This window comes from Chroicocephalus ridibundus, chromosome 10 (genome assembly GCF_963924245.1).
Source record: "Chroicocephalus ridibundus chromosome 10, bChrRid1.1, whole genome shotgun sequence".
NCBI lineage: Eukaryota > Metazoa > Chordata > Aves > Charadriiformes > Laridae > Chroicocephalus > Chroicocephalus ridibundus.
In genome coordinates, this window is record NC_086293.1 from 18,575,311 (window position 1) to 18,601,571 (window position 26,261).

Genomic DNA, 26,261 nt, shown 5'->3' on the forward strand with positions numbered 1-26,261 from the left:
GTGATACAGTCTTACAGACTCGATCACAAGCTGCTACTTTATTCTGTGCACAGGGTGGACAAGATCAAGTGTTTATTTTTATCTGCACCGTTCAATGTGAAGTTCCAGTGCTTAGATGCCATCCAAACTCTGCCCTGAATACACGGTTATTAACGTCCTCTGAGCTTTCATACAGATCTTCTCATCAGAGTATCTGAGGGTCTCTGAAGCATTAATACATATATTTTTTATGTTAAGTAATGCTCATTCTCTTTGGGTGACAACTTAGCTTTAGAGCTTGATTTCTTTTGCATACTTAGCAACTTAAATGACAGATTCAGCTCATGGCTCTTAGAGACTACAGTTACACTTGTCATTGCTAAGGATTTCTGCAGACCAGGCCAGCATGTTTCATGTGGATGCCCAGAAGGTGACCAACTGTGAGATGTTCTGGCTGAGGTGACTTTCCTAGCAGCACAAAATTGTGGCAGAGAAGAGGATAGGCTCAGTTCTGTAAAGTGGTTTTTGATTGCCTTACCATGGATTTATCCTTAACCTTTTTCTTGTAACAGTTTTTGCATAATTTACTGTGCTTTCTCAAACGTGCCTGCCAGGTAGAGCAAGGACCATATCGCAGAAAGCCTCACTTAACCTCAGTCTGCTGCTAGAACTCTCTCTTGAGCTTTGTATGTTATCACCCCTTTCTTAAAACAATATTTTCACTGTTCTTGCTTTTGACTAAATGTTTTACCCGATAACTAAGCATCTATAATGTATTTCTTATAATCACATAGACTGATGTAAGTTTAATTTTCCAAAGCAAAGCTGGTGCAAAGCCAGTGGGGATCCTGGTAGGTAGAGGCTCCTGGGAATAGCCCCGTTACGACACCCCCCCAGTCTGCACTACAACTGCTGAACTGGATGCTAAAAGGCCAACAAGACTGTCTTGAAAACCTGCTCATCCCTTGCGTGAGCACCTAAAGACCTAATACTCTGTAGGATCGTTTGCACCAGTATCCCCTCTCTAGAGGTGTCCCCTTCTCTGTAAGGTGTCTCTAAGCCTGTCGTGACCCCTGGTAATGCTCTTTTGTAGGCTGCTTTCAAGGGTTGATGGGCCTTGGACACCTGTGAAATTGTTGTGTCTCATGCTCTTTGGGAGGGCAGGATCCCGTTGGCTTGCTTTCCTGTTGTTGGCTAATTTGATCTATAACGCAGCTCAGGGGGAACTAAACTGAGGGGCACGTTTTTTCTGTATTTCAAAGGGCAGAGGTACAGTTAAAATTTCCTTATGCACTCTGTAATGACTGAGGAAGGAAAAACTCCAGCGTTGTATTTGAGAAGCCTTGGGATTAAATTATGTCATTTAAGAACTCATTAGCCTGTCTTTCAAGTGTATGCACTTTGGGGAATAATCATCTTTCTTCTCCTGCTTTGCCTTTGAGTTGCTCGTGTGTCATATCTCTCATGCCTAGGAACTGCAGCTTTATGGCACTTTGGATTGGATAAACCCTCTTCGCTTTGAAATGTTAAATCCTTCAATTAGTTTGAGTTGAAGACTAAAGGCCAAACATTTCAAATGTGGGCACCTGAAGTCGACAGGAGCTGCAGGCATTCATCACCTCTGAAAATCAAACCAATCATTTAGGTAGCTAAATTTAGATGCAGGTATCTTGCTTTTGCCAGCCCAGTTTAATCGCAGTCCTGTAGTATTACTCTGGATCATACAGTCTTTCCCTAGCCCTTTGCACTGCTCACATGTTTTGCTTTTCCTTCCAGGAAAAGGTTGTAATTTGTGTTCAGAAGTTCATGTTATAATGTCCTCTTGGCTCTCCCAGCAAGTTGCTCCCGGACAAACGGATCCCTCCCACTTCTTGTGCTAAAAGCACCTATTAGGTTCAGCAGTCTAAAGCAAAAGTAGGTCCTAAAAAATTGCTTAGAAAGATCTGCATTAACAAAGCAAGTGTTAGTCTTCCATTGTCTGGATGAACCTGGGTGCAGCCTCTTTCGCTGTCGTTAGTCACTATCCCTCCAAGCTGTGCTCTCTGGTTATCACCAATGCATATTTCCTGGTCAGGATGGTCCCAAAATTTTCCCCTTGAAATGTATTTGGGGATTATGAAAACTGTTACCCTTCTCATAAATTCTGACTTACTCCGTGTTTTTGAAGGAGATAAGGGATCAAGTGAGGGTTGTGTAATTTGGACACCTGCTTTTAACTGCCTTTATACATGGAAGGAATTGATTTCTTTAATTTTCTGACTGAGATAACAGAACAAGTATGGACAAATGAGCAACAGTGACTTGAGGAGATTTAAGTGTTTCCTGATACAACTGCCCAAAGAAGTAAATCCACAAGCAAAGAGAATTTTTAGGTATTTGTATTCATAAGATGAAAAGCTTCTGAAAGAATATAACAACTCTGGGACTAAACTGCCTTTCCATTGCCATGATCTTCTGTTTCTGCTGATTGTGAATGCTGAAAGTCTGCTCTGCTTCCCCAGGGTCCTGATAGAAAATTCATTGTCAGAACTGGAAAGGCAGAAAACTAGCAAAGACAAAACCCCAAACAAACAAAACTCTCAAACACCCAAACAAGGAAAGGAGATCTCTTAATTATAGTTGCACCCTAAGCAGATGTTAACAAGTCTATTTAAACCTTTTTAGGCTATAATCTTCTGCTGGCCTCCTGTCTTCATCTAACTTGGTGTTTCCCTGATCAGCTAATTCTGCCCTGATTAGCATTTCAGAAATGCACATGTTTTGTCGAACACAGCTTCAGAGGCTCTTTGGAACACCCCTTTGGGTGGTTGGTTTTTTGTGAGCTGCAGATTGCAAAGGATGATTTCCCAGCCTACTCCATTATATTTATTCTGCCTTTGATTCAACATGAGAAATGATTCATGACATTGAAATGCATCATGTGGATGGACCTCACACAGCTGTATTGCCGCTGGTTGGTTGGTCTCAGCCTTGCTCATTATCCTGCTGCAGTACCAACATCCGCCCACTCCCAGTGTCCTCCTTCCTTGGCAGGAGAGTAACTGCTTCTCTGGGTGAAAAACCTCTCTAAAGAAGCAAAGAAGAGGTTTCTCTCTCCTGTATCTCCCCACCTCTTCTCTCTTGTGGAGAGGGGGGCATCCGGTTCTATGCTTGGAGAAGGAGGAAATGGAGAGTTTGCTTCCTCATAGAAATGGCCAGGGGAAGAATTTCTTTAAGTTATTTTCAAGTTGATGAGAAAATTTGGGAAAACCTCTCCCCTTAAAATGCCTGTTCAGATGAGGATTTTGGTGTGACTGAATTCAGTGCAGCCTTGGGCTCTTTTTGGAGAGAGAGAGTCCTTTTTTTCCAGGCCATGTTTTGGGCATTGCTTCAACAAAGAATATGGACTGCTTCCATTCTCATGCCTAAGAATATGGAGTATTTCATCCCTTTCTTCTTCTGCTCATGCTCTCCTTATGCCAGTATGAGTCTTTTATGTCCTTTATAGTATCATGTGGTGTTTCCCTCCACACCTCCTGCTAAGAGTCATCATTGCTCATGACAGTTCTCCTTGGAGAATATATTCTTATCACCTGGTAAGAATTTATTTTCCCAGAGATATCAAGGTTGGTTTAATATATATCATTCTTTGCTCCTTCTCTTCAGCAGTAGCAAGAGGGAGTTTATTTGCTTGACTGAGTTTGGTACAATATAGAGGCAAATGTTCCTAGCAGCTAGGTTCCCAAAATAGGAGTCTGCGTAGTGCTATTTTGAAGCTTAAGTTTGGCTTCATTTGACTTGTCTAAGATGAATGTCCTGTGATGATACAAGACACTGTGATAAACAGACATGGTGGGATTGATCCCACTTTCTTTACAATTTTGTATAGATTGAACTAGAAAATAATTCCCTGTGCAAAGAACCTTGACATGTCTCCAAAATAATAATACTTAAAATAGCTTCTGAAGTGCCTAAACACCATTTGGAAAAGCCATATAGGTAGAAGTTTTCATGAGAGCTTAACATAGATGAAACAGTGTTTTCAGAACTGATAGGCAATAATGTAGGTGGCTAATTTCTCTGAAGTGTACTGAATGTTGAAGTCCTTTGAAAATCTGACAAGAAGTGTCAATGTCACAGTTGCTGCTCGTTGCAGAATGACTTTAGAAATTTGGCTTTAAATTTGGGTGTTTGAAGATCTCGCCTAAGAGCAACGGTTACCAAACAAGCAAAATAGACAAACTTATTTTGGCCTATTTTTCAGATGAGATGCCTAAAGCAAAGCTCTTAAATGCCCAAAGACATTCGGACGTTTCTAATGTCCAAACTTGTATTTGATTTTTGGAACATCACCTTGCTCTCTAATTGTCATTTTGCACACCCTAAGGTTCTAAAATACAGGCTAGTTCAGTTCATGTTGTTTAGCAAATTCTAATCTAGTAGGAATGTCAACGGCATCCACTCTCTGAGCATAGCTTTCACCTCAGGTTCCTCCACTGATTCAATTTTTAAGCTGAAATTCAGGTTTATTTTTCTGTTTACAATCTGAACTACAAGGTTTTGTATTTATTGCATTCTTATTCTGCTGAGATGCCAAGAGACTGCCATGATGTGATTCACACAACCGGGGTGCTGCTCGCTTGACTATGTCAAAATAATAGCAACAAAGATCAAGCTCATCCCTGATGCGCCTCCTGGACGTGAGGACCATTCTGCTGAGGAGTGAATATAGCTCATTAGTTGTATCCCTACGCAACTCTTGCTGCTTATTGAAGAGTCAGAACTTCTGCATCCAGAATAGCATCCCAGGAGTGTTACTCTTCACCTTCTAGAAACCTGGCCTAAAGCAAAGATGTTGTGATGTAAAAACCACTCAGCTCTTATCCACAGCCTTGCGGGTGGTATTTTGGCATCTGGCTGTAAAGAAGCGCTGAGCTTCTGACACTGAAGAGAGTAACAAGTAGTCAGCTCCTCTTAAATTCAGGCCTTTGCTCCTGGTGGGCTGAAAGAAAACCAAAGATGGCAGACTGATGTGGGGAGCGTTCAGTCTCTTGGAGATAACAGAAAGTTTAGGGAGAACTTTGGATCAAGCCTGTCTTATCTGACCTGATTTGCTTATTCCCAGGCAGTACATATCACTCTCTGAACATCCCTTGTTAGGAGCACAGGATACATTTCTAGAGCAGCTGCTTCACTTTTTTTTTTTTTTTTTTTTAAACGTGTAACTGGCCTGAAAGTTGGAGTGGCTAACTCTGCTAATTATATGAAAGTCTTTAATATGTTGCTGGAGGTGTTAAACAATTGTACCTGCATTAAATATGCTGTGCTTACGCAAAAGTGGGACACAGATTGCAAGTTCTAAAATTTATCATGCAGACTAATTATATAAATGTGAGCTATAGGTTACATAAATAAATAGCTCTCCCTCAGTAAATGGCAAGGTGTCATGGTGTTAGCCACGTGGCTTGTAGCAGAGTAGAATTAATGTTAACACTTCTGTAGTTTTCTTTCTCTGATTAGTAATTCTTTCGATGTTGGTAGATGAGCTGAATTTATGAAAGTTTTGCCTGCCCTCTAGGTCTCTGTTTTGTATTCCTTGTGCATTGCAGCCTGCTTTTGGCTCTGGCAGCAATGTTGGATACTAAAATCACGAGCAGCTCGGGCTCCCTGCTCAGCTTGTGGAGTGAGGCAGATCCAAACCAAACTGGACGCTTCCCCCGGCGCAAGGTCTCTGCTCCCCCAGCTCCCGTAACCTGGTCCTCCTGCTACAGAAGCAGCACGTTTGCAATTAGCAGCGTGTGTATCATAGAGCAATGACATAGAATTGCATATACCAAGAAAATAAGAGATCACTGTGGTAATGAATAAGGAATTTGCCGAGGTGGGCTCCTTGCATTTTGCTGTTGTACGTATGCTGCAGGGAAGATGCATGTATGTTCACACGGAGGCACGCAGTGATAATATGCCGCCTGCAATGTTTTAGGGTGGGTTTTGAGTGCAGAGTTATGAAATCTCAGAAAATTCTATATGAGAAAAGCTGCTCTAGCTAGTCAGAGGGAATTTCATTAAACTTCCTTGCTGTTATTAGTTTTAAATTCACTTATGTCTGCTTCGGTTTCGTTTCCGGAGGCACCTGCTCTGGTGGTTTTCTGGCAGCAATGCTGCAGAGGGTGGGGAGCGTTAAGTGACAGGTTGCACATTCCTCCTCAGTCTCCTAGAAGTGGCTTTTTCTTCCTCCAGTCATGCTAATTTACGTGCAGCTTCCAACCCAAAACTTGAGCAGGCATCCTCCCTCTCCTTCCTCATCTGCCCAAATTCCCACTCTCCCTTTTCTGCTGCACCAGCCTAATCGCCTGATTTCACAACAGTGAAAACCGGGTGAGTGTTTCACTTGCACTCCACTTAAGGGGAATCTGCAGGCCTGATCCTGCAACCTCCAACGGCTGTTCTGGCAAACCGCGGGGAAGGTGCTCGGCACTTTATGGGATGGGCTCAGCCATTTGCAGGCTCGCAGCCTGGACGCTGCCGTACTCTCCTGCAGCACTGCATCGCGGGGAGGCTCTTGCCCGTCCGTTTCATGGTGGATTTAGGAGGGGGAACCTGGTTTTGTGGCAGTCATTCAGCAGGGATATCTGTATTAGGCCCAATGGAAGTAATTGGATCAACTCAGTTAGTGCAAGGGATTAAAAGCAGCCAGATGCTGTCTTAATGGACAAGCATAAGGCAAAGTTGCAAACTTGGCCTTTTGGGGAAATTGAAAGCAGTTTAGTTCAGGTTAAGCTTAGAAGGCTGAGAAAGAAATTGTCTATTAGTCTCAAACCAGGCTGACAGTGCACCCACACCGAGCTCGCAGATGCTCCGCACCCACCAGGCAGAGCCACACACCAACCTGCCGGGGGCACCGCACAAGCAGCGACTCACGGGTCACTGAGCCGCTTCCCCTGAGCCCAGCTCTCTCCCTGTGGCGCAAACGGGGCATGTCTCTACGATGTGAGGTCTGTTCAGTCCAAACCAGACTCTGCAGGGCTGCTGTTTGCTCCTCATCCTTCCAGCACTGGGCTGGAAGGCGAGTAGGGGCAGGATTCGGTCACCTTAGCCACCCCTCGGCCAGCACTCCTGGAAAACACATTGCACGGGGTTTTGGCCAAATCTTTTCCCCAGCCCTCAGACGATGGGGAAAGAGGGAGGCAGGTTGTGAGCCTGAGTTATAAGCTGCTCTCACCTGTGATCCCGGGACAGAGGATCGGCGTGTCGAGGCTGACGATGAAACTGTGCTGTAACGCTTCACAGGCAACCTTTGTGTTCAGTGAAAACTGAGGTTGCTTTGCTGGTCTTTTTCTAGCCCAAAGAAAGGCAACAGTCACAAATAGCGACTTCAGCTCCTTTTGTTTTCATTTCATTTTGTGAACAGAGCCACTGGTGAACCATGAAATGGTGGTTAAGATCCAGTTTCAAGCCCTGCATGAAGTTACGCTGTTTAAAATTATTTAAATTCCTTCACTACTGAATATTTCCTGGAAGCACTTTTCTCTTTCTTTCTTTTGTTTTCTGAGCACTTTTTATATTGCCAAGGTGTTTAGCTGCAAACACGGAAGGCCATGCAAATAAGACCAAGCCAGCTGCACAGATTTTGCACACTTTAATTAAGTTGTAGGGCTTCAAATGAATTTGGCTCCAGTTTCTGATGCTTCCATGCCCTGTATTCCGTTCCAGTGTGGATGTTAAATCGTGCAGAAATGGAGCGTGACCTAACTTTCATGTCAGTTGATCTGGCAGTAGCTGGTTTTGTGTAACTAATTTAAAAAGATTGATTGTTGGTTAATTACATTAATGAACTGAACCAACATGGGCACAGACCAGAGCGCAGCAGTCTCCTAAACAGTCATTAAGAATAGACATCTATCTTTTCACCTGCTTGTACAGCCTCCTGTTGGGTGGCAGAGCGTGTGGAATCATAATTCTGAAGGTTAAACGACTTAGGGACGTAATCACAAACTGTTCACCTCTGCTACCCTTCTGCCCATATGGCCCTGGTAGTCACAGTCAAAGGCCGTTTGGACAAACAGTCTGTTGAAAGGTCTCCAGGACAGCAAGTCTGGTGGTTTCAGCTGGGCTCCTGGCAAACGCCAGTGTGCATTACAAATCCACCAAAGTTCCCTGGTTGAAAGGGTTTTGTGGATTTAAACAATTTTGAAAGAACTCCTTTCCCAATTAGGGTAATTCATGCTTATCAAGGTGAAAGGGTACTTAGAACAGTTCACTCTTCTCTTTAGCCAGCTCATGAATATGAAGAAAGATGGAATCAATAATACATTCCTGTAATTAAATTGGTAAGTTAAAACGATGGAGTTCTTGTTTTAGCAGTCAATGGAAGATGCATTTCTGTGAGTTTATCGGCGTTGGCCTTGTAGTCATTCACTACACTTAGGTGGGAGATGTGCAAATGTTGCATGCCATGCAAGGGCTTACAAAAGAAGTACTTTAAGACGTTAAAAAAAAGTTTGAGACAGGGACATTAGTACCTTTTCTCCTGATTCCTTTTACACAGCGAATAAAAGCAATGGAATGCATTTTATTTTATTTTGAAGTTTGGGACATACTATTGTTTGTCCTTAGCTATTATTAGCTTATCTGCCTGCCAGATTTCTGCAAGTCGTGAAGGACTTAACCCAAAGCTAATAAGTGTGTTGCCACTGGCTTGAGCAGAAAGGGAACTAGAGCAGGGCTGTGTATTATGAAAGCTGGCAAGAAAAATCCTAGTTACTTGGAAAATCAAGAATGAAAGTACTTTTGCACTGGTAGCCTGGGAGAAGTTATTAGCTTGTGTAGGTTGTTGTCAAGATCTCCAAAGGTGAGTTGTGTTGGTGCTGATACTGTGGTATTCTGCCAGGTCTGATCCGATGGCTGCTGAGACCATGGAGTCATTACAGGGATTTCAGACGCCCTTGGGTGATGTTGGAGGTGACCTACGAAGTTTGATTTTCAAGGAGGCTGTTTACTTCCACAAAACCGTTTTGTATCCCAAATTCAACAGTGTGTGTGGGAAGTCAGTCAAAGAAAAATAGGATTGATAATGGTCGTATGGTCCATGCCAAAAATCTGCTTTCTTGATTCTCAGCTTCCTCACTGGATATGCCATTAAAATGGTTTGAGGTGACAAGGGAAGAAGACTTACTCCTGTGGTCTGCTTGGAGACTGTTCCTGCTTCCCCGTTGTCCCAGAGACTTTGGTGGACTGTTGAGGAGTGAACAGATGAGCAGCTACATAAGGGATTTCAGGCATCGGTTCACAACAGCTTAAAAATACTTTAAATGTGGGGTGAAGAAATATGGAATGACACATATGGAAATGGCATTAAATTATGGTTTTATCTAAGATCTTCTGTTTCAAGCTAATTGAAAGACAGAGGCCACTGCTGCACGAGGAAAATATGAAAAGAAAACTATACTGAAACATAAAAGTGTTTCTGATCAAGTAAAATTCTGTTTCTGTTGAATGTTTTATTTTGTTCCAGTCACATAAATTACCATCTTTGAAATACTAAAACTCCCACAATCAGCTTTTTATAACAGAAAATAATTTACATTTAAAAGGTTTAACTGAAGCAGCTAAACCTTAGAGATGAATGTGCGTATTCGGCAATAAAACAGGAAAACAGCCCATGTTTTGGAACCCATAGCTGCTATATATAATTTTGATATTATAAATAACTAAATACAGTCTAGTGAGTGCTATAGGTATGCACAGAGATATTTGCTAGTTCTTGGGAAATGTATCCCTAAAGGTACAAAATGCTTCAGTACTGACACAGAGCCTTGGAAATCTCCCTTAGCACTGATAGATACTGCGACGGAAAGCACCGTGGCTTGAATGCATTTCATCCTCCGCAGAAAGTTATGAGGCTCGTTCACATTACCGTCATCGGAAACCTTTCCTTTCTCCTTGCGGTAGCACCTCTCTTCCATCTCTAATGAAAGAGGAGACAGGGACAGTGTTTTAATTCTGCAGGAACCTTGTCATCATCCTAGAAGAAGTTGCAACAGTTTCTAAGAAGGCAATAATCACAAAAATTAGAGACAATGATTTCCCTTTTAGAATAAGAGTAACTGGTATGTAAAGCTTGTCTTCCCCTTGCCGCATCCCTTCCTGATTTATCTTCTCTCATTTTCCTCCAACTTCCCTTCCTCTTGCATTAAAGGGGGAGTGGGCCATTGCTGCTGTAATCCCTGTTAGTGGAGAGAAGATATATTTCAGTTTTATGCTCTACTCAAATGTACTCAGACACATGGAAGAAATATCTTATAGGTGTTTGTATCATTGTAGGTACTCCAGGGAATAGAAAACCCTCTGTATTCCAACAATAATCTTTCCCTCAACCTCAGGGTACTTTATATCTCAGCCGAGGTGCTGAGTCCTGCCGTTATGGGAGTCAATGAGAAAATAGGTGGAGGTTTCAGCAAAATGGGGATAAGACCCTGGGTGTTAATCATGGGGCTGTAAGGCTGATGTTGTGGGAGAAGCTGTACACAACTTCATACATAACAGCACTCTTCCCCCTCTGGGGGAGCTGGACCTTTCTTAAGATCTAGAAGATTTGCCTGGGGGGTGTGTGTGTGTTGATCCTTACTCTTATTAATATCAGAAAGTAAATTGGCATGATATTGCCCTTCATGTCAGACCTTTTAGGGGTCTCCCATCCTTTTCATTTAGACTGGGTCCCTGAGGGAAAAACCCAGTAATAAGGCACTGGTGTGATAATTAGTAAGCACATTCTACGTAATTACAATTTTAGCATCTCAGGGGGGAAATGAAAGCTTGTGCTGTCCCTTTAACGGGACAATTTGATAATCCTCTTAGTATTTTCTCTTTTGGCTGATAATATTTCACAGAATTTTACTTTGTAAAATATTCCTAAAGGGAGGCTTAAGCAATAATGCACAGATTATGGAAATGACTCTCATTAAGTATAGGGAGAGACTTCGGCAAAGCCATGAACTGCTTCGAAACATGTAACCCCCATTAGGAGCTTCATTTAAATGTTTATTCACAGAGCAGTAAGTGTTTATTATAGAACATTTTATTGAAACATAAATTAAAGAACCCTAATTACATGTATCACAAGTGTTAAAACAATATGCATTTATCAAGACTTAACTAAAGATGAGAGGTGAGGGGAAATGCAATTGCGCTTTCATTTGCATCTCAGCAACACCGAATTTGCACAAAAACACCTGGGCAAAGTGACCCTGAGGGAAGACAAAGGCCCAAGACCTCAGTGCAGGTGCTCCCCAGCTGTCCCTAAGCATGCACCACCTTCCCGAGCAGCTTCGGAAGCACCTTCGTTGGTTTGTGCATCAGCTTTGCCATCTGTAAAATGGAAATTATACTTTATGCAGGGGCTGCCAGGGTTTAGGGCTGGTTTTGCAGTTCTTTGGTATACAAGGGGTAGAAAATGCTGTTCAGGTCTCACAGTGTTCCGATTGAGGTGTTGCTGATGTATAATCCAGGAAACATGGTGTAGCAGTTTCCCCATCAGGGTCCTTGGTTGGACCAAGGTGTTGTTCTTCCTATTGGTTGACGCAGAGGAATGGCTGATGCTCCTGCAGGTCTGCCCGTCTTATCCACTGGGGGTGCTGGGGAGGTGGTAGGCACTGAATAAGGCAGATGAGAGAAGCTGGTGATGGTCCTTGGCCTGACCTTCCTACTACCACGTGTCCCCACCCCTAGAGTTGAGGACCAGGTTAAAGGTCAGGAAATATCAGTTCATAAGCACCATCCCACCCTTATTTCCATTTAGTTTATTCATTTGCTACCTTTCAGAGAATCTCAAAGGGGAAGGCCAAATTACATTTGGATCACCACTTCCAGTGAACAGGCTAATTACCCTCATTATTGTGCCAGTTTTCTTGGGTTTGGGGCTGGGGGAGAGGAGTTGGCAGTTCTCTTGCAAATGCTAAAGTTGCCTTCAGCTGTGGAAGCTATAACTGCAAACCTCAAGTGGGTTTAAAATCTTTCTATGCATATTTTCATTAGGTCTGGGTTTCTTTTCTAGCTCATGCACAGCTCATTTCTTTAAAACTTTATAGCAGTTGACAGATACATTATTTATTGAGGATGCTGAATCCGCACATTTCTCAATCTACGTGTTTGAAGATGTACTCTGCTGCAAATCCCCCACTTGGTTTGGTTTCTGATATATTTGCAAATTGTCTCCATTTTGTTGCTTTATCAAGTACATGTTCTCTGTGCTGAGCAAGTGTCTTGATACTCACTCTTCCAGAGACAACTCCATGGCATAAACATTGGTAGGGATCATTGCAAAGCTTTCTTCTTTTCTCTCTTAAGGGTATGTCTACATTGCAGTGCTGTGCAGGGCCACACGAGTAGCCCCTGAAAGAGTCTTCATGTTGCAGCTTGGTAGTATCCGGACAGCCTGTGTGGCCTCCTCTCCCAGGACTTGTTCCCCTGTTTCTTCTGTTTTCTCTCTTTGCAACTCCTTTCCGCACAATCTTTTTGATTCACGAAATTTTCATCACCATCTCCGGCCTGTCAGTAGCTCCCACCCTTCCTGGTGGCTCTTCCAGTCCATTCCCACCTGCATCTCTGCTGTTTCCTCTGCTGTCACCCTGGGCTTTCTGAGACAGATGTGGATTTCCCTGTCTGTATATCTAAATCAGTCGGTGCGCACATTAGGTGGAGCAATCCCCTGTGTGCCTGGCGCTGTGATAAAGAATACCTGCTTAATAGTCACCAAGGCTATTGAGTCTTAACTTTGGCGTTTCCCGGCATCACTTCCCTTCCAAAGCACTGTCCACCTGCACAGACCGCTCTCGAGTGGCAGTCTGTGCCACCCCTTTCCATCTGCGTCGCATCCTCATGTTTCTCATGATGGTAGAAAAGCAAGCTTTGGTTTTGTGTTTTAATAAACCAGAGCCAAAGCAAAGGTGTTAGAAGAGTGTGTTAGTCTGTCCATCCTTCCCAGGTTTGGAGCAACCCTTACCACCAGAATGCCGGAGCTGCCATCTGGGGAGGAGACGCCGAGTGTCTGCATCTATCCAGCCTCATGCATGAGGTTTTAGTGAAGCTGGAAAGGAAAATGCTGATTCCTAGAACTGGGGCATTTTTGTAGGAAAGGATTGTTTCAAGTAGTTTCCTGTCATGCTTTATTATTTTATAAAAATTAGGTCTTTTAAAGTGGTCTTACTTTACGTAATTTATGACTCCTGGAAATGTAAAAAGTTAATGTTGGCAATATTTGGAAGGCTGTGAAAACTGAGTATTTTAATTGACCAAAACTCTTTCTTTTCCTTATGTTGGATATGACTTTTTTTATTCTTTAATTTTTTTCTTCGTCCCAACCCAATTCGCAACTAAGAAAAATGTCAAGAACTCATAAATACTGACTGAACAGAAAGTGCTTTCATGTCTTTGCTGGGGTCTGCAAGTGAAGGGCCCTAGAAATTGTCTTTCAATGCCTAGAAAGAGCGACTGTACCGAGTCTGCTAGTGTCTGGGTAACGCGATGTATTTTCGGGAACAGCAGAGGGAGTGCTTTCTGTTAATGAGCTATGGATATACAGGCAGGGCTTTCCACGGAATAATTTTGTAACAGGGATAATTGAGCAGTTAATCAAGAATAGCAAACAAGGGCTCCATGGAAGCCCAGTTTACAGAGAGGACAAAATTGCCCTATTTTTCATGTGGCTATCTCAGTATTATGGTTGATTTTCTTTATCACCTGCTAACAGTCTTACTTGGAGAATGGTTATTAGTTTGGAATTTCTACAGTTAATTTGGTAGTTTAGAAGAAGCATTATCACAGCCTCCCGTAAGAAGCCCATGTCTCTGTAATGGACAGGGGACTTTGCAGCAAACAAGTTGTTATCTGCAAACCACCATCCTTTTTCCCAGTGAACCGGCTGATGGGGGTCTCCTGGCCAGCAAGTCTTGCTGCCTGTAGCCCCTAATGCCCTTCCTGCCCTTCCTCCTGCCTGAACATGAGAGTGGCAGGGACACTGGGGTTTACTCTTCCTGGCCCTGATATCCCTCTGTGCCCCACATCACGGCCTTTCCTGATCTTGCTGCACCATGAGACCCTGGAAGCCCATGGCTGCAAAGCTTGCTCTCTGTGGAAAGAATGAAAAGTAACGAGGGAAAGGATTATGCTGCTGAAAGGCATCTGGTTTTGCCGCATGAAGGCACAGCTCAACCACATGCTGCTTTTGCTGGTGTGGGGGCAACAACCCCTTCCTCTGCCAACTTTTTGGCAGCCTGCCTGCGCGTGACCTGTTGCCGGTTTTCATGTATTCATCCTACAGCAACATTTATTGCTAATAGACCCTGGGTGTGTGCTGAGGAGCTCTCGTACAGGCTATTATCTTCCTTTCTGTTGGAAGCTGAGCTTTGTTGCTCTGCTAACCAGCACAGCAGCTGAGCGAACACAACATAATGTTCATGAATTATTGCAGGCAACATCCATGTCCTCCCCAGTGGTGTGTGGCAGGGTCATCTACTCTTCGCTATTCTTGTCTACCTGGGAAATCTCTTTCAGTGTCTATTTTTGCCTAGTATTTTTGCTTTATGTCCAGTGCAGTGGTGACACATTGGTTATTCGACCATAATTCAGTATATAAAAACAGCCGTAACTAGGAACATTTGCTTTCTGCATGGCTTTGAGTGCTGAAGCAAAACTCGCCTCACCTGAATGGGTGTTTTTCCAACAAAACAGGCTCCAGGTTTTTGGCTGAGACTCGGTGAGCATTTTGCAGTCCTGGTTCACTGGAAATCGACTTCAGATGTATAATCCCACAAATGCCTGTGCTGCTGCCAGATTTCAGCAGTGGTGGGAGGAGCGTGCTCCAGAGTGCCCACTGGCAGCCCCACAGTCATGCTGGGAATGCCGCAGGGCTCAGGTGGAGGATCCCCTCGCTGTGGTGGGAGGTCAGAGATGACACACGCTGGCTCTGGCTCACTAGTTCCCCTTGGCCCTGCAGATTTGTTCCTTGCAGTACGTTTTCTAATTCTCTGGCCATCTGGGGTTTAAAGGTCTTGAAAAAACATCTCTTAAGAACAGTTTCGCATCACTTGATAATTCTCACCATTAGTTTCTCAGACCAACATTTCATTTTTAATGTGGTAGCCGCTGTGAAAACAGAGGAAGCTACAGTCCCAGCCCTAGAAAACTGTCAGTTTAATATTTTTTTAATTTTGAAGTTCCTATAAAATTCATCTCCTACAGCCTCCTTCCAGCTGCTGCTGCCCTGGACATCCCTGGCAGGAAACTTTGTCCCCAGTATCAGAAGCAACTGGTGGGGCTCAGGCATTTTTGACCCTCACAGTGTCCCCCACCTGGGGGCATATTACTGTGTCCCCATGTCGTCCTACCCGGTGTGCCCATCTCCTGCAGTCACCCCCAGCTTTCTCCATCAGTGCCTGACAAGAAGCGGGAATAGTAACTAACACTCTAAGCAATGCAAGCGTGTGTCTGCATTTTTTCTACCCTGATGCGGGTGATATTGATCGGTCCATTAATGTAAATGTCTTGGCTCTTGTATGTTGCTTTTCTTGCTTATTAATCAAAATAATGCAAAAAGAGGGGAAAGCAATTTTTTAGGAAAAAAATGAAAGACAATCAACAGTGATTGAATGGAGCCTGCTGGAACATGATGGGGCTGTCTGCCACCCACCAGACATGAGGATACCCACAATAACTGGGGAAAAAGTTTAAATGCTTTATTTTGACATTTTGTATACACAATGTTTGCACTTTTTGTCTCCAAGCAGTGTTTTGAGGGAAGATTTGCCTGAATCTGTTTGTTTGGTTAAAAAAAAAATGCAGCCAAATGTTTTGTTTGTATCTACTGACACATTTCAGTCAACTGCGAATGTCTTTTTTTGGACATGCAGTTTTTTGTTTTGCCTGGAAAACAAAATGGAAGGAATAACTTTAATTTGCGGGCAGCTTGAAGTTACTTCTGCTACCTCCAGTTTGGACCTGTAGCCATCGGCGGAGGCAAAACACTGAGGCATATACATAATATCTGGGACGCGAATACTCCCACCGAACCAATTCACAGGTTGGAAATTGAGCTGGTGCTTAAGTGCCTTGGTGGATTGAGGCTTTAGCAGTAATAAATAGTAATAAGGAGCAAAAATGATCAATTAAAGAACTTCTAACATATCAAAATACCAGCGTCCCTGAATCAAGAAGACCAGAAGTCGTAAGGCAGATGAGAGAAGGTGTGAAATCCCCTTGTTCGGTGTTTCTCACTATGTGGTAGCCACTGCTCTGTGCTGCTTGTGTTTCCCTGTGGGTTTTTTGGTAAAGCTGAAGAGAAGGAAACTACTTGAGGCACTATTGCTGTTCCTGTTTGTTTCTATTGTACAAACAGCAGGGACAATCCACATTTTTATTTTTGTTCCATGCACAGAATTTATAAAAAAATATATACTGGGATGTCTGTAAAAAATTACTCTCTTTTAAATTGATTTTAGTTACCTCAAAGCTTTGAAATACTAATTTATTTTCTGGCATGGTTGAGGGATTTTGCTATGCAGCCTGGCGTTGTGTAAGAACATAATGCGTGTAGTAAAGGTGACTAACCCCTGAGAATGTCCCCACTGATGCCAAGTCACTCGTATGCTGTCATAAACACTTTTTCTTCTTTTTTTTACCCTTGATTGCAAGAGCCCGTTTTGGGGAGGAGATCGCGTTAGGCTCATTCATTACCTGCTGTGCTGGTCTGTGCATCTGCAGTGCAGCATCTCTGCACTGAGCTTCGGACTACATCCCTGAGTGCTTTCTGATATTCCAACTTATCTGTTGCGGGTAAACAGATCTTCTCCTGTGCACATCCCAGAACATTCTGCCCCAGAGATAAAAATTGCTCTTAAAGGCGGCTGAAATTTTGGAGGATATGGTTGTTGATAGCTGATACTAGGCTGTATATATATTACTAAGAGAAATTCCTGAAAATTTACATTTGTAGCAAAACTATCACTCCTTATAGCAGAAGAGAAAGAAACTGTCTGACAAATAATTCTCTATTTTTATGAAAAAAGTTAAAATCTAATGGGAACTACAGGTGCGATCCACTAGTGAAATTTTACATTACCACTGCAAACTTTAATCTTTGTTTTTATTTTTCTTGAAAGTCTCTCTTTGTCCAAAAGCAAAATTTCAGGCCTAGGGCTACTGAAGACCATCTTTAAACTTGCCGTGTGATTTTGAGCAATACATCATGAGAGCAGTGATGTTCAGATGATACATTGCACTAATACATCACAAGAGCACTATCGCTCTCATGATATATTAGTATAATACACTATCAGAACACTATCACTGATGTATTACTCAAAAACACAGTTTTTAACCCTCAAGAATCATCCTCATCTCTAGGCTGAATACACTGAAAGCCATGGATAATGATAAGAACAAGCAATCGCATATTCAGTTTCTCTAGTGTAAACTGAGAAAAAAAAATAAAGTGGAATTTGAAATATTTCATTAACTGAAACATCCTCGTGATTTCATTTTATTGACTGAGCAAATGTTTATATGGATTGAAGCTAACACAATACAGGTGTGTTTGAATTTTCTTACAAATAGCCTAAGAAAATCTTTTTTGATTTTGGATTTCATTATAGACTTGAGCCATGTTTTGAAAATGTTTCAACGAGGTGCATGAATTTCAGCTGACTTTCACCTCATCAAATTGAGTCAGGTGCAAGCTATCTGAATTCTATTTGCTGCTGTTTCTGATGCAGTCTTTTTTTTTTTTTTAAGGATTTAGGCACCATCTAAAAGGATCTGGAGATACAGAAATGTGATCTGTCGTTCCACTCGTTTGCTGCCTCTCCTCAGTGAGGTGTTGTTGGGTTTTTTTCCTGAAGAATTATTCTCAGTCATTCTGGGTTTTTTTTTTTCCCTCAAAAGAGAGTGAAAGAGAAAGGGGAAAAGATAAAAGTACGCTTTGCAATTTTGTAGCTGAATTTACCGCAGAAAAGCAGATAGATGAGCGTTTGTTTGATTTCCTGGTAGAATTTGAGTCTTGAGAATCTTGAATTACCCGTCCTATTTGGTATGATGAGACTGTCATAATCTCTTAACAGGAAAAAAAATACAGTAATAGTAATAATACAACATCAAGTTGGCAGGTCATATATTTGCTTTCTTGTCCATATTTTTGTTCCTTCTCCCCATATCTCATCAGCATTTGTGACAAAAATACATTGCCCTCACCTCCCTCCCGTATTGGGTAGCCCAAAGCTGCCTCTGCAGCTTATGGTCCTTGGCTCTGCTACCCCCTGAGCCATGGCCCTGCAGAACTGGGCTCATCATTCTCATGCCTCGCAGGTTTGGGGCCACTTGGTGCACTGGAGCCAGTGTCCCTGCAGGCGTGTGTCCCCAGCACACACCTCATACCTCTGGGGGCTTCAGGTGGTGATATTTGGGCTACAGCCTCCTGGAAGGAAAAGCAAAACATGCAAGTCTTTCTAGTCTGGCAAAAGACATTGTATTAGCCGTGCTGAAGAGCCTGGTGCATGTCCTTTTCTGACAGCCTTCCTGCCTGCGTGGTCTCCATTGCGTACCAGCAGTTCCTCTATCCCCCGGCTTGGGCAGCACAGCACGGAGCCCGGGGCTGCCCATGGGACCCCTCTGCCCACGCCTGCTACAGTCCCATTGCCGGCACCTTCTTATTCTTGTCGGTTTTGAAGTCGCAACACGCAGCTCCCAGGTACATTGTCATTTCAAAGCTGTGGCTAAATACGTCTCTAACTGACAACTATGAATAATTCCTCAGAGCCCCTAAACTTCCAGGCGTTTTGCTCTGAAGCTCATATAATACAGCAGAGCTGCTTTCTCATGTTTTTCGTCTTTTATATTCTCCAAAGAGTTGAGATACAGTTATGGAACAGGTTAATGTATTTTCTTCTGAAAATAATGGTGTGGGAGCCCATGCACGGTTACTTGTATGCGTGGAGAATAGTGCTGACAATCCAAAAAAAGAAAGTCATGAGCTTGATAATCACTATTATTTTGTTTCATGTTTTCAGCATGTTCACGTCCATGTCCTTCCAAGGAGGGCTGGAGACTTCAGCAGGAATGACGATGTCTACAAGGAGGTAAGGACTGCACTCCGTTTCCTGTTCAGAGTTGATTTTGCTGTTAAAAAATCACGTTAATGATACATCCCCTGCCTGGAGTGGAGGTAGATAACGGGATCTCTGCATCCTTCTTGGTTGCAAAGAGCCTGTGATAGCATCAAGCCCTCCACTGGGATTTCCTTGTGAGCTCTGGGTCAAGCTGTGGTCACACAAGGTCCCAAGGGAGGATGCCATTGACATCTTTGGTACTTCAGTCTGTCACTGCGCACAGAGCACGGTGACATCTCTACCAATAGCTGTGTTCTCTTATTTTGAGGGCATGGGGAAAAGGGTGACCACACCATTAGACGGGCATGCAGGGAGCGTGTCCTACCCTGGCTGCTAGCCTGGGGTGCCAAACACAGGTGGCTCGTTACAACTCAGTCACAAATTGCCTCCTGGCCTGCTTTTTGTTGGGCCCTGCTCAGGCTCTGGACAAATCACAGTATAGCCCCAAAGATAAAAATTAAAGAGCAACTGTGCATATAGATGTAATATATGCATGTGCGCAGATTGCACGGCAGAGCTGGGGACGTAAGCTGTTCCAGTGTGACTGGATTACTGGCTTTCGTCTAAATGAACAGTTGTACAGGCATTAACAAAAAGTTTTCCCCAGCTTGACAGCTGTCACAATGAGTCAATGAAAAAAATCTCACTATTGTTGAATTTCCGGATGGTTCTTTGTGGGTTTGGTAGGATTCTCTATCTCAAATATGACATCTCCTTCTCTTTCGGAAAATGATTAATATAAACTCGTTCAGGGCTACCGCAATACCATCTGCTTGAAGGAGAATTCATGACATATTATACTTCTGTATTTTTTCCTTTGTGATATATACATGATGACAACTCCCCACTTGCAAAAGAGGTGATAGTGTGTTTTAAAGTTTTCTAATGATTTAACTATGCAAAAGTAGTGAGAAAAGTTTGTTATTGACCATTTACGCAAAGCGTAGAGACTGAGCGCCCCACTAACGAGGGTAATGCCTTGTAATGAGACTGTCGAGCAAGGAGATCAAATGTAACTATATGACGGCCCATCTTTTATGCTGCTGTAGTTAAAAGCAGTTTAGTGAGGCAACTGAAAGTTACCATTTTTTTCCTTTTCAAATGTATTAAGTGGTTTTAGATGCTGCACCACCCCACAAGCTCTGTTTCTATTTTTGTTGTATTTACAATGCTATTTTCTTTTTTAACACATTTATTTCTCCCTTGTTATATGTAAATACAAACAGGCAAAACTCTGTTAATGAACTAAACTATACATTTAGTGGTGTTAAATGCAAAAGGGTAACAAATTGATGAAAAGTATTTTTGTCTTGTCGTTTGCGGTTATAGTAATTGTAGGTGCTGCTTGTCGCAGACATAGGAAGCAAAAATATTTAGACACAGATTAGCGGAAGAATATATAGCCTCAGAGTCTAATCAGCTATTCTTGAATACCACGGAGCTAACATATGCTTTTGTACAGACTGTAGCTGAACAAAGATTTCATGTTTCTTAGCATGCCAGAGAAAAAACACACATTTGATGTTATAAAAAGTTTGATGCAAAGTTCTATTGCTGTCCGGATTGAAGGATGGAGGATCTTAAGCACTATGCTATCATAAATGAACAAATCTATTTTCAAAAATACAAAAGGAACAAATTATTGAAAATGCGGGTGATTTGGGAAATCATTTGGAGCTTATGTCAGTAAGGCAAAATTCTTTTGTTTAATGCATCTCTGCGTTGTGTCAGCAAGACACATCCGTTTGTCCAGAAGATCTTTTAAAAGATATAGGAAGATATGTAGATCGTGGTGGGGAAACAGGCTGAAAAGCAACGAGAGACAGAGCACCATTAGGTGAGAAGCGGGGGCTGGAGAGAGCTTTAAATCCATTGCCCATGAAATTTGTACTTAGGACAATCCGAAACCTGTTTATAAATGATGCTTCATTTCCATATATTTGAGTGATAGATGGAGTTGTAGTTTAGGCAGAAAAGACCACCGTCTAAAATCATCCCAACAGCCTTTTGCTGGTAGTATGTGACGTGGAGGCTGACCAGCCTCCCTGAAACAATTTGTGCAATTGTAAAGCACACCCAGGCTAAATTTTGCATATTGTGGTGCCTGGTTTAACTACCACAGCTAAAGGCTTTACAGCTATTGGGCGTCATTTTCACAGATTGTGGATCTCAGCTTTGGTTCGACACATCTATTGCAAACCCTTATCTATCTGTAAATGCCTTTGAGCTCTCCAAACTTTGCAGTTGTCATCTGTATATGCTCAGCAGATTGCTGACAAATCCCATTGCTCTGAGAGTGTTTGACAGTGAAAGGAATGCCCAGATGTTGAGACATCAGTCCTCTTAGGAGACTTCTGGAGTTGAGACAGCTAGAAAGTACTTTCAGTCTCTTACCGAGTGCTTTATTTCTCCCATTTGGTTTGGGAGTGACCACTCATTTGATTGAAAAGAAAGAAAAAAGCATATTAAGTTGATCTGTGCCTAATGTGTTTACTGGGCTCTGGTATCTATCCTGTCTATCTGACGTAGCTTCATCTAAAGCAGCTTTTAAGTGAAAAGAGTATACTTAAAGGTAAGGTATATCTTTAGCACTTGATTTTTAATAAGGTTGCTGACCGACACTGATGTGTGCTGCTTTCTGGATATATATTTAGAACTGCAATACTGGAACATTAATTGTAGAAGGGATAAAAGAGGGGCTGACACCCGTTCCACAGCACCTTCTCTAAGGCATTTCTTGGTGGAATTTGTCACTTAATATTTTAGGTTTCTGTAGGTTTCACGTGCATATGAAAGAAGTCACTGCATGATTTTTCTAAGATACAGAGAGAATGATTAATAATGAAAAAAAAAATCTGCATTGAGTGTTTCAGATGTATTTTCTCTGCATGTTTGTGGGGCTATTTCTTGGGAGGATGTTTCCCAGGGAGTGTTAGCTATCCACCCTCTAGGCTCGCGTCAGTGAAAAGCTAAAGGTATAATTTTTCAGGTCTTGCATTTTTCTGCAATTATTTGAAACCTAATCCTGCAAGTGTGCACATGTCAGAGTTAAATTGGTCTTACAGGTTTTTTTAAAGGACCAGGCCCTTCATACTTTACTGTTGCTGGATTATTTTTTCTCATCTATATCTTGAGTAGTTCTTGTTCATTGATTCGCTTTTTTTTCTTGGACAGTAAAACTGCAGCAGCTAAATATTAGGAGGACTTTTAATCAGAATACCTCTTTATTCCTCTATGTTTTCTGTTTGGTTTGAAATAGATTAATATTTTTACATTTATTAATCAAGGAATTTAAAGGCCTTCCTACCAAGGAGTTGCATGCTTTGAAGTAGACGATTTTGTTGCTGTTATAAGGGCGTGTTCACAGTAACTGATAAGAATTTGGTATTGATGAACGTCTTTACTGTAGAGTGGCACCCTGTGTTGTTGCAGTCAGCGCAAGTGCTGCAGAGTTGTTGGAGGTCATCGTGTCCAAGGCGTTCAAGAACATTATCTTGAAATGTCTCAGCAGTTTCATACACTCAGCCATCTGTGGGCAGTCCTCATTCAGCTTGTGTTTGAAAAGCCCATAGCACAGCCTGTCCCTGGTCTCCACTGAGTGGTTAGCCATTACTGCAATATAAATAACATTCGTCATCCTTTAGGTTGGCAGGTAATAGCCGTTCTGGGCCAGAAAGTGTGGGGCTTTCTCAGAAAGGAAGAGTGAATCAAAAGTCCGCAATACCGCTGTTATGAGTACTGACCTCAACAAGTTAATTTTGAGGCTGACAGACTCGGATGGGCGAGGGCAGCCTGGCCTCTCAGCAAACCCCAGAGCATCCCTGGTACGCAGTGATGTGTTTTGTGGTGCAGCCCCTCTTCCTCCCCAAACTCCTCTTTCACGTGGTGGTTGCAGCCTGCCGTAACGGCTGGAATTGCAGCGGTGACGCACGTCCAGGGCTGTGCATGCAGAGCAAAGAGTGTCCATCCACTTGCCAGCCTTGCTTTCATGCCCACCTCATTTTCTCGACTGTCTCCAGTTCCTAACCCAGGCTGGGCAGCACTGAATATCCTATAAAAGGGGAAAGTGTGAATGAGAGAAGTTAACGCCAACCCCTGTGTCTCTGCCCGCCGGCTGCCTGCCAGACCTGCGTCACAGACCTCTTGTAATGAGCCTGGGTGAAACTTCCTAATGTGAATTCTTCAGTAGTGTAGAGATTTTGTAAAATGCAGAAGCCAGCAAAAGAATTTGGTTCATGCTGTCCTCCTTCCCCTCTGGCATTCAGGCACGCAGCGAGAGAGTCACTTAGGGAAAGATATTTTAACTTAGTGATCTCATTCAGCACATTATGTTAAATCATTTCAGCAAGAGTACCTATTAGTAATCATTTCCAGTCCCAGGGAGGATGAAGGAGGCATTTTGGCATGTGACTCAAGAACCTGATGGGCTGCTTCTTCAGGCTGGCGAAACAGGGGAACCACGGTGAATTCAGAAGTTTAGTCAAACGAGCCTGAAGTTTAATTCTCCATGAGTGGCTTTGACTGTGACATGCCTTCGCTCCGACCTGAAGACAGCTTCGTGCCTGCTGCTGGGCGCAGAGCCTGGTGGAGGGCTTGAAACATGCACAGCTGTACCGAACTGTTTGGGCTGGTATCAGGTATATAATGAAAAGATAAATAAGCCCGAAGCCAGGTCCTGCTAGACAAAATGGAAAGATGCCCAACAGCTTCTGTGAGTATTGGATCGAACTATTCGTGAAAATTAATGGCATGCAGAGCTAATAGGCTGTTCCTTGGCCTCAGAATTATATTGCACCTTCTGGGAACATATTGTAGCCTGCTGGTAGATCAGTCTGCTGCATCGGAACTCCCTTGGGGCCAGACTCTGCTTTCTTTGCACCCTGCATGGGTGAACCCATGGAAAGGGAGGGAAGCTGCCCAGAATCTAAATTGGTATAGATTTTTTTAAAGAAGCTCTGTTTTCCCCAGGTACATGTCTATTTCCCTATCTTCTTCTGATGCGGCAGCAAATAAATTCTTCCCAGTAGGCTGTGGATTTTATCCTGGTCTTGCCAGTGTTGCTCTTTCTGACTGACAGAGCATCAGAGGAGGTTTCTGTTAGCCAAGGAGCGTAAGCCTTTCCCTGTTGTTTCATGAGTCTTGTGATATTATAGCGACTCCAGCAGGGCGAGACAGATGAACCGTGCAGGAATATTTCCAACTGAGAGTATTGCAGTAGAAGCTAAAACTGTGCAAATAATTATGTTTTGGATTTGGTAGCTGAATGGGCAAAAAGTCAGTTTGAGTTGACCTGAACCAAATTTTTTTTTCCCATCAAACAAATTTCCTTTTTGAGTCAAACAGGATGATTTGTTTTCTGGACCCTGATATTTTATCTGATTATGATTTGAAACCCCGTGGAGACTGCTGGAACCCTGTGCAAGCTTCTTGCATGCACCCAGCTTCCATGAGGCAAAACTGACAAATTTGTCAGTAGGGCCTAGCAGGAATACTCAGAGACATCCTATTGTCGTGTGTATTCCCCTAGATGGAAACTCCACTGTTGGTGATATTTTCTGCCCTTTCCAACCCTGTGAATTTGATACCTGAAATCCCTGAGACCTTTCTGGAAGCTGCATACATTGCTGCACATATTTTAAGATAGCAGGATATCAAAACCAGATCTGATTAAGAGCCGTATTCACTGGTATCTTCCATAGGATCTAGAGAGGTGGAATCATCTCAACTATAGGGATGAATTAGAAGTGGCTAGAAGGGTTCCCATTAAGGCAGTCATCCCTCATAATCACACTCATGCCCTTTACACCTAGACTTTGTCTGGAAGGTAATGTACATTTGGCATTTTACATATCGTCATGTAGTCTCATTGCCCTCTAGCCTGGCTGTCTCTCTGCATTCCATCACTGCTCTTGCTGCTTCTTACCCTTTCCTGCCTCAAGGTTTCTAAATCATTTTCCTGATAGGTAAAAAATATCGGCTTCAAGAAATCACTTGCATTTAGTCTATAATATAGCGGGGACGAATTATTGTGACCATTAAAAAAAATCTCTCGGCCTCTTCTGGAGGATGCTTGCTGTGTTTGGCTCATGGTGTATTTGCTCTTTTATGTCTTTGATGGTCGCTCATTGGCGAGTGACTCAGTGATAAAGAGCCTCCAACCAATGACAAGTTGCTGGTAAGGGGATTAGAGCGAACATGGTCTCTCAGGCCTGTTTACTCTGTCAGTGCTTGGACTTGCTTAGCTGCTCAGGTGCTTCTTGTGTATTCCCAGTCCCCGAGGTAAAACTGTCTCCAGACCTCTGCTTATCCTTTGATGCACAGCGTAAGCTGAATTCGTGCTGGTGGGGAGAACACGCCCCATTAGAATCCTAAATACTCAGCTTTTTGGAATTGACGAGATGGAAAGTAAATAAAGCTACCAGGGAGTTGGTCTTTTCAAAAAATGAGTTTTTTCTTCTTTGAACTGAAATGTTGCCATAAATTTAAAATGAAATGCTCCCTTGCCTTCTGTTTAAGGTTCAGGATATGGGAGCCGTTAGTTGGTATCCCCCAAAGCAAATCACAGTGAATCCCAATGCACTGTGAACAGATGACTTCAGCAAGTTGTTCTGCCAATGGCCAGAATTTGGAGACTCCCTTCTCGATCCGCAGGACTGGTTCTGGTATGACCAGTAGCTCGTTTTCAGTGGCCAGTCCGGCACAAACCACAACAGTGATCCAACCCTGTGACCCACGTGCAGCTCTGTAAAGATGTTATGGTTTTAGCTTGTGATCCCACAAGGAGAGAGCTCTTTTTACCCTGTAATTTGGGGCAGTTCCTTTAGCTGCTGTCTTGCAAATGTGGATCACACTGTTTTGGGGGATCAGCTTTGTCCAGTGGAGGTTCAAGTACCGGGTACCTGGGAAGCGATCATCTCATAGAAGACACCATCTGAACTGGTTGTTGCTGGCAGTTTCGTTTGCTCACCTGGCACTGAATCAGCAGCTTCAGTGATTCAGACGCGATGCTATCTGTCACTTTCTAAATACGACTTTTGTGAATGAAGGCGGAGGTAAATTAATGGAGCCAAGTGTTCTTCCTGGTTGGGAAGTAAATAAAAGTCTGATGGGATGGGTTTGCCAGTATCTGCAAGGTCAAGTTAATTTATT

The 26,261-nt window shown here is 42.9% G+C and overlaps 1 protein-coding gene across 11 annotated transcripts in view; it reads left to right on the forward strand.

Annotated features, from left to right (window-relative positions):
• FHIT (fragile histidine triad diadenosine triphosphatase) overlaps nucleotides 1-26,261 on the forward strand; it is a 611,077-nt gene that overhangs the window by 502,547 nt on the left and 82,269 nt on the right. For all 11 annotated transcript variants that reach the window (XM_063347965.1, XM_063347958.1, XM_063347961.1 and 8 more), the window contains one exon: nucleotides 19,014-19,082. In XM_063347965.1, coding sequence (XP_063204035.1) covers nucleotides 19,014-19,082 — 69 coding nt within the window. The remainder of the gene's footprint in view (nucleotides 1-19,013; nucleotides 19,083-26,261) is intronic.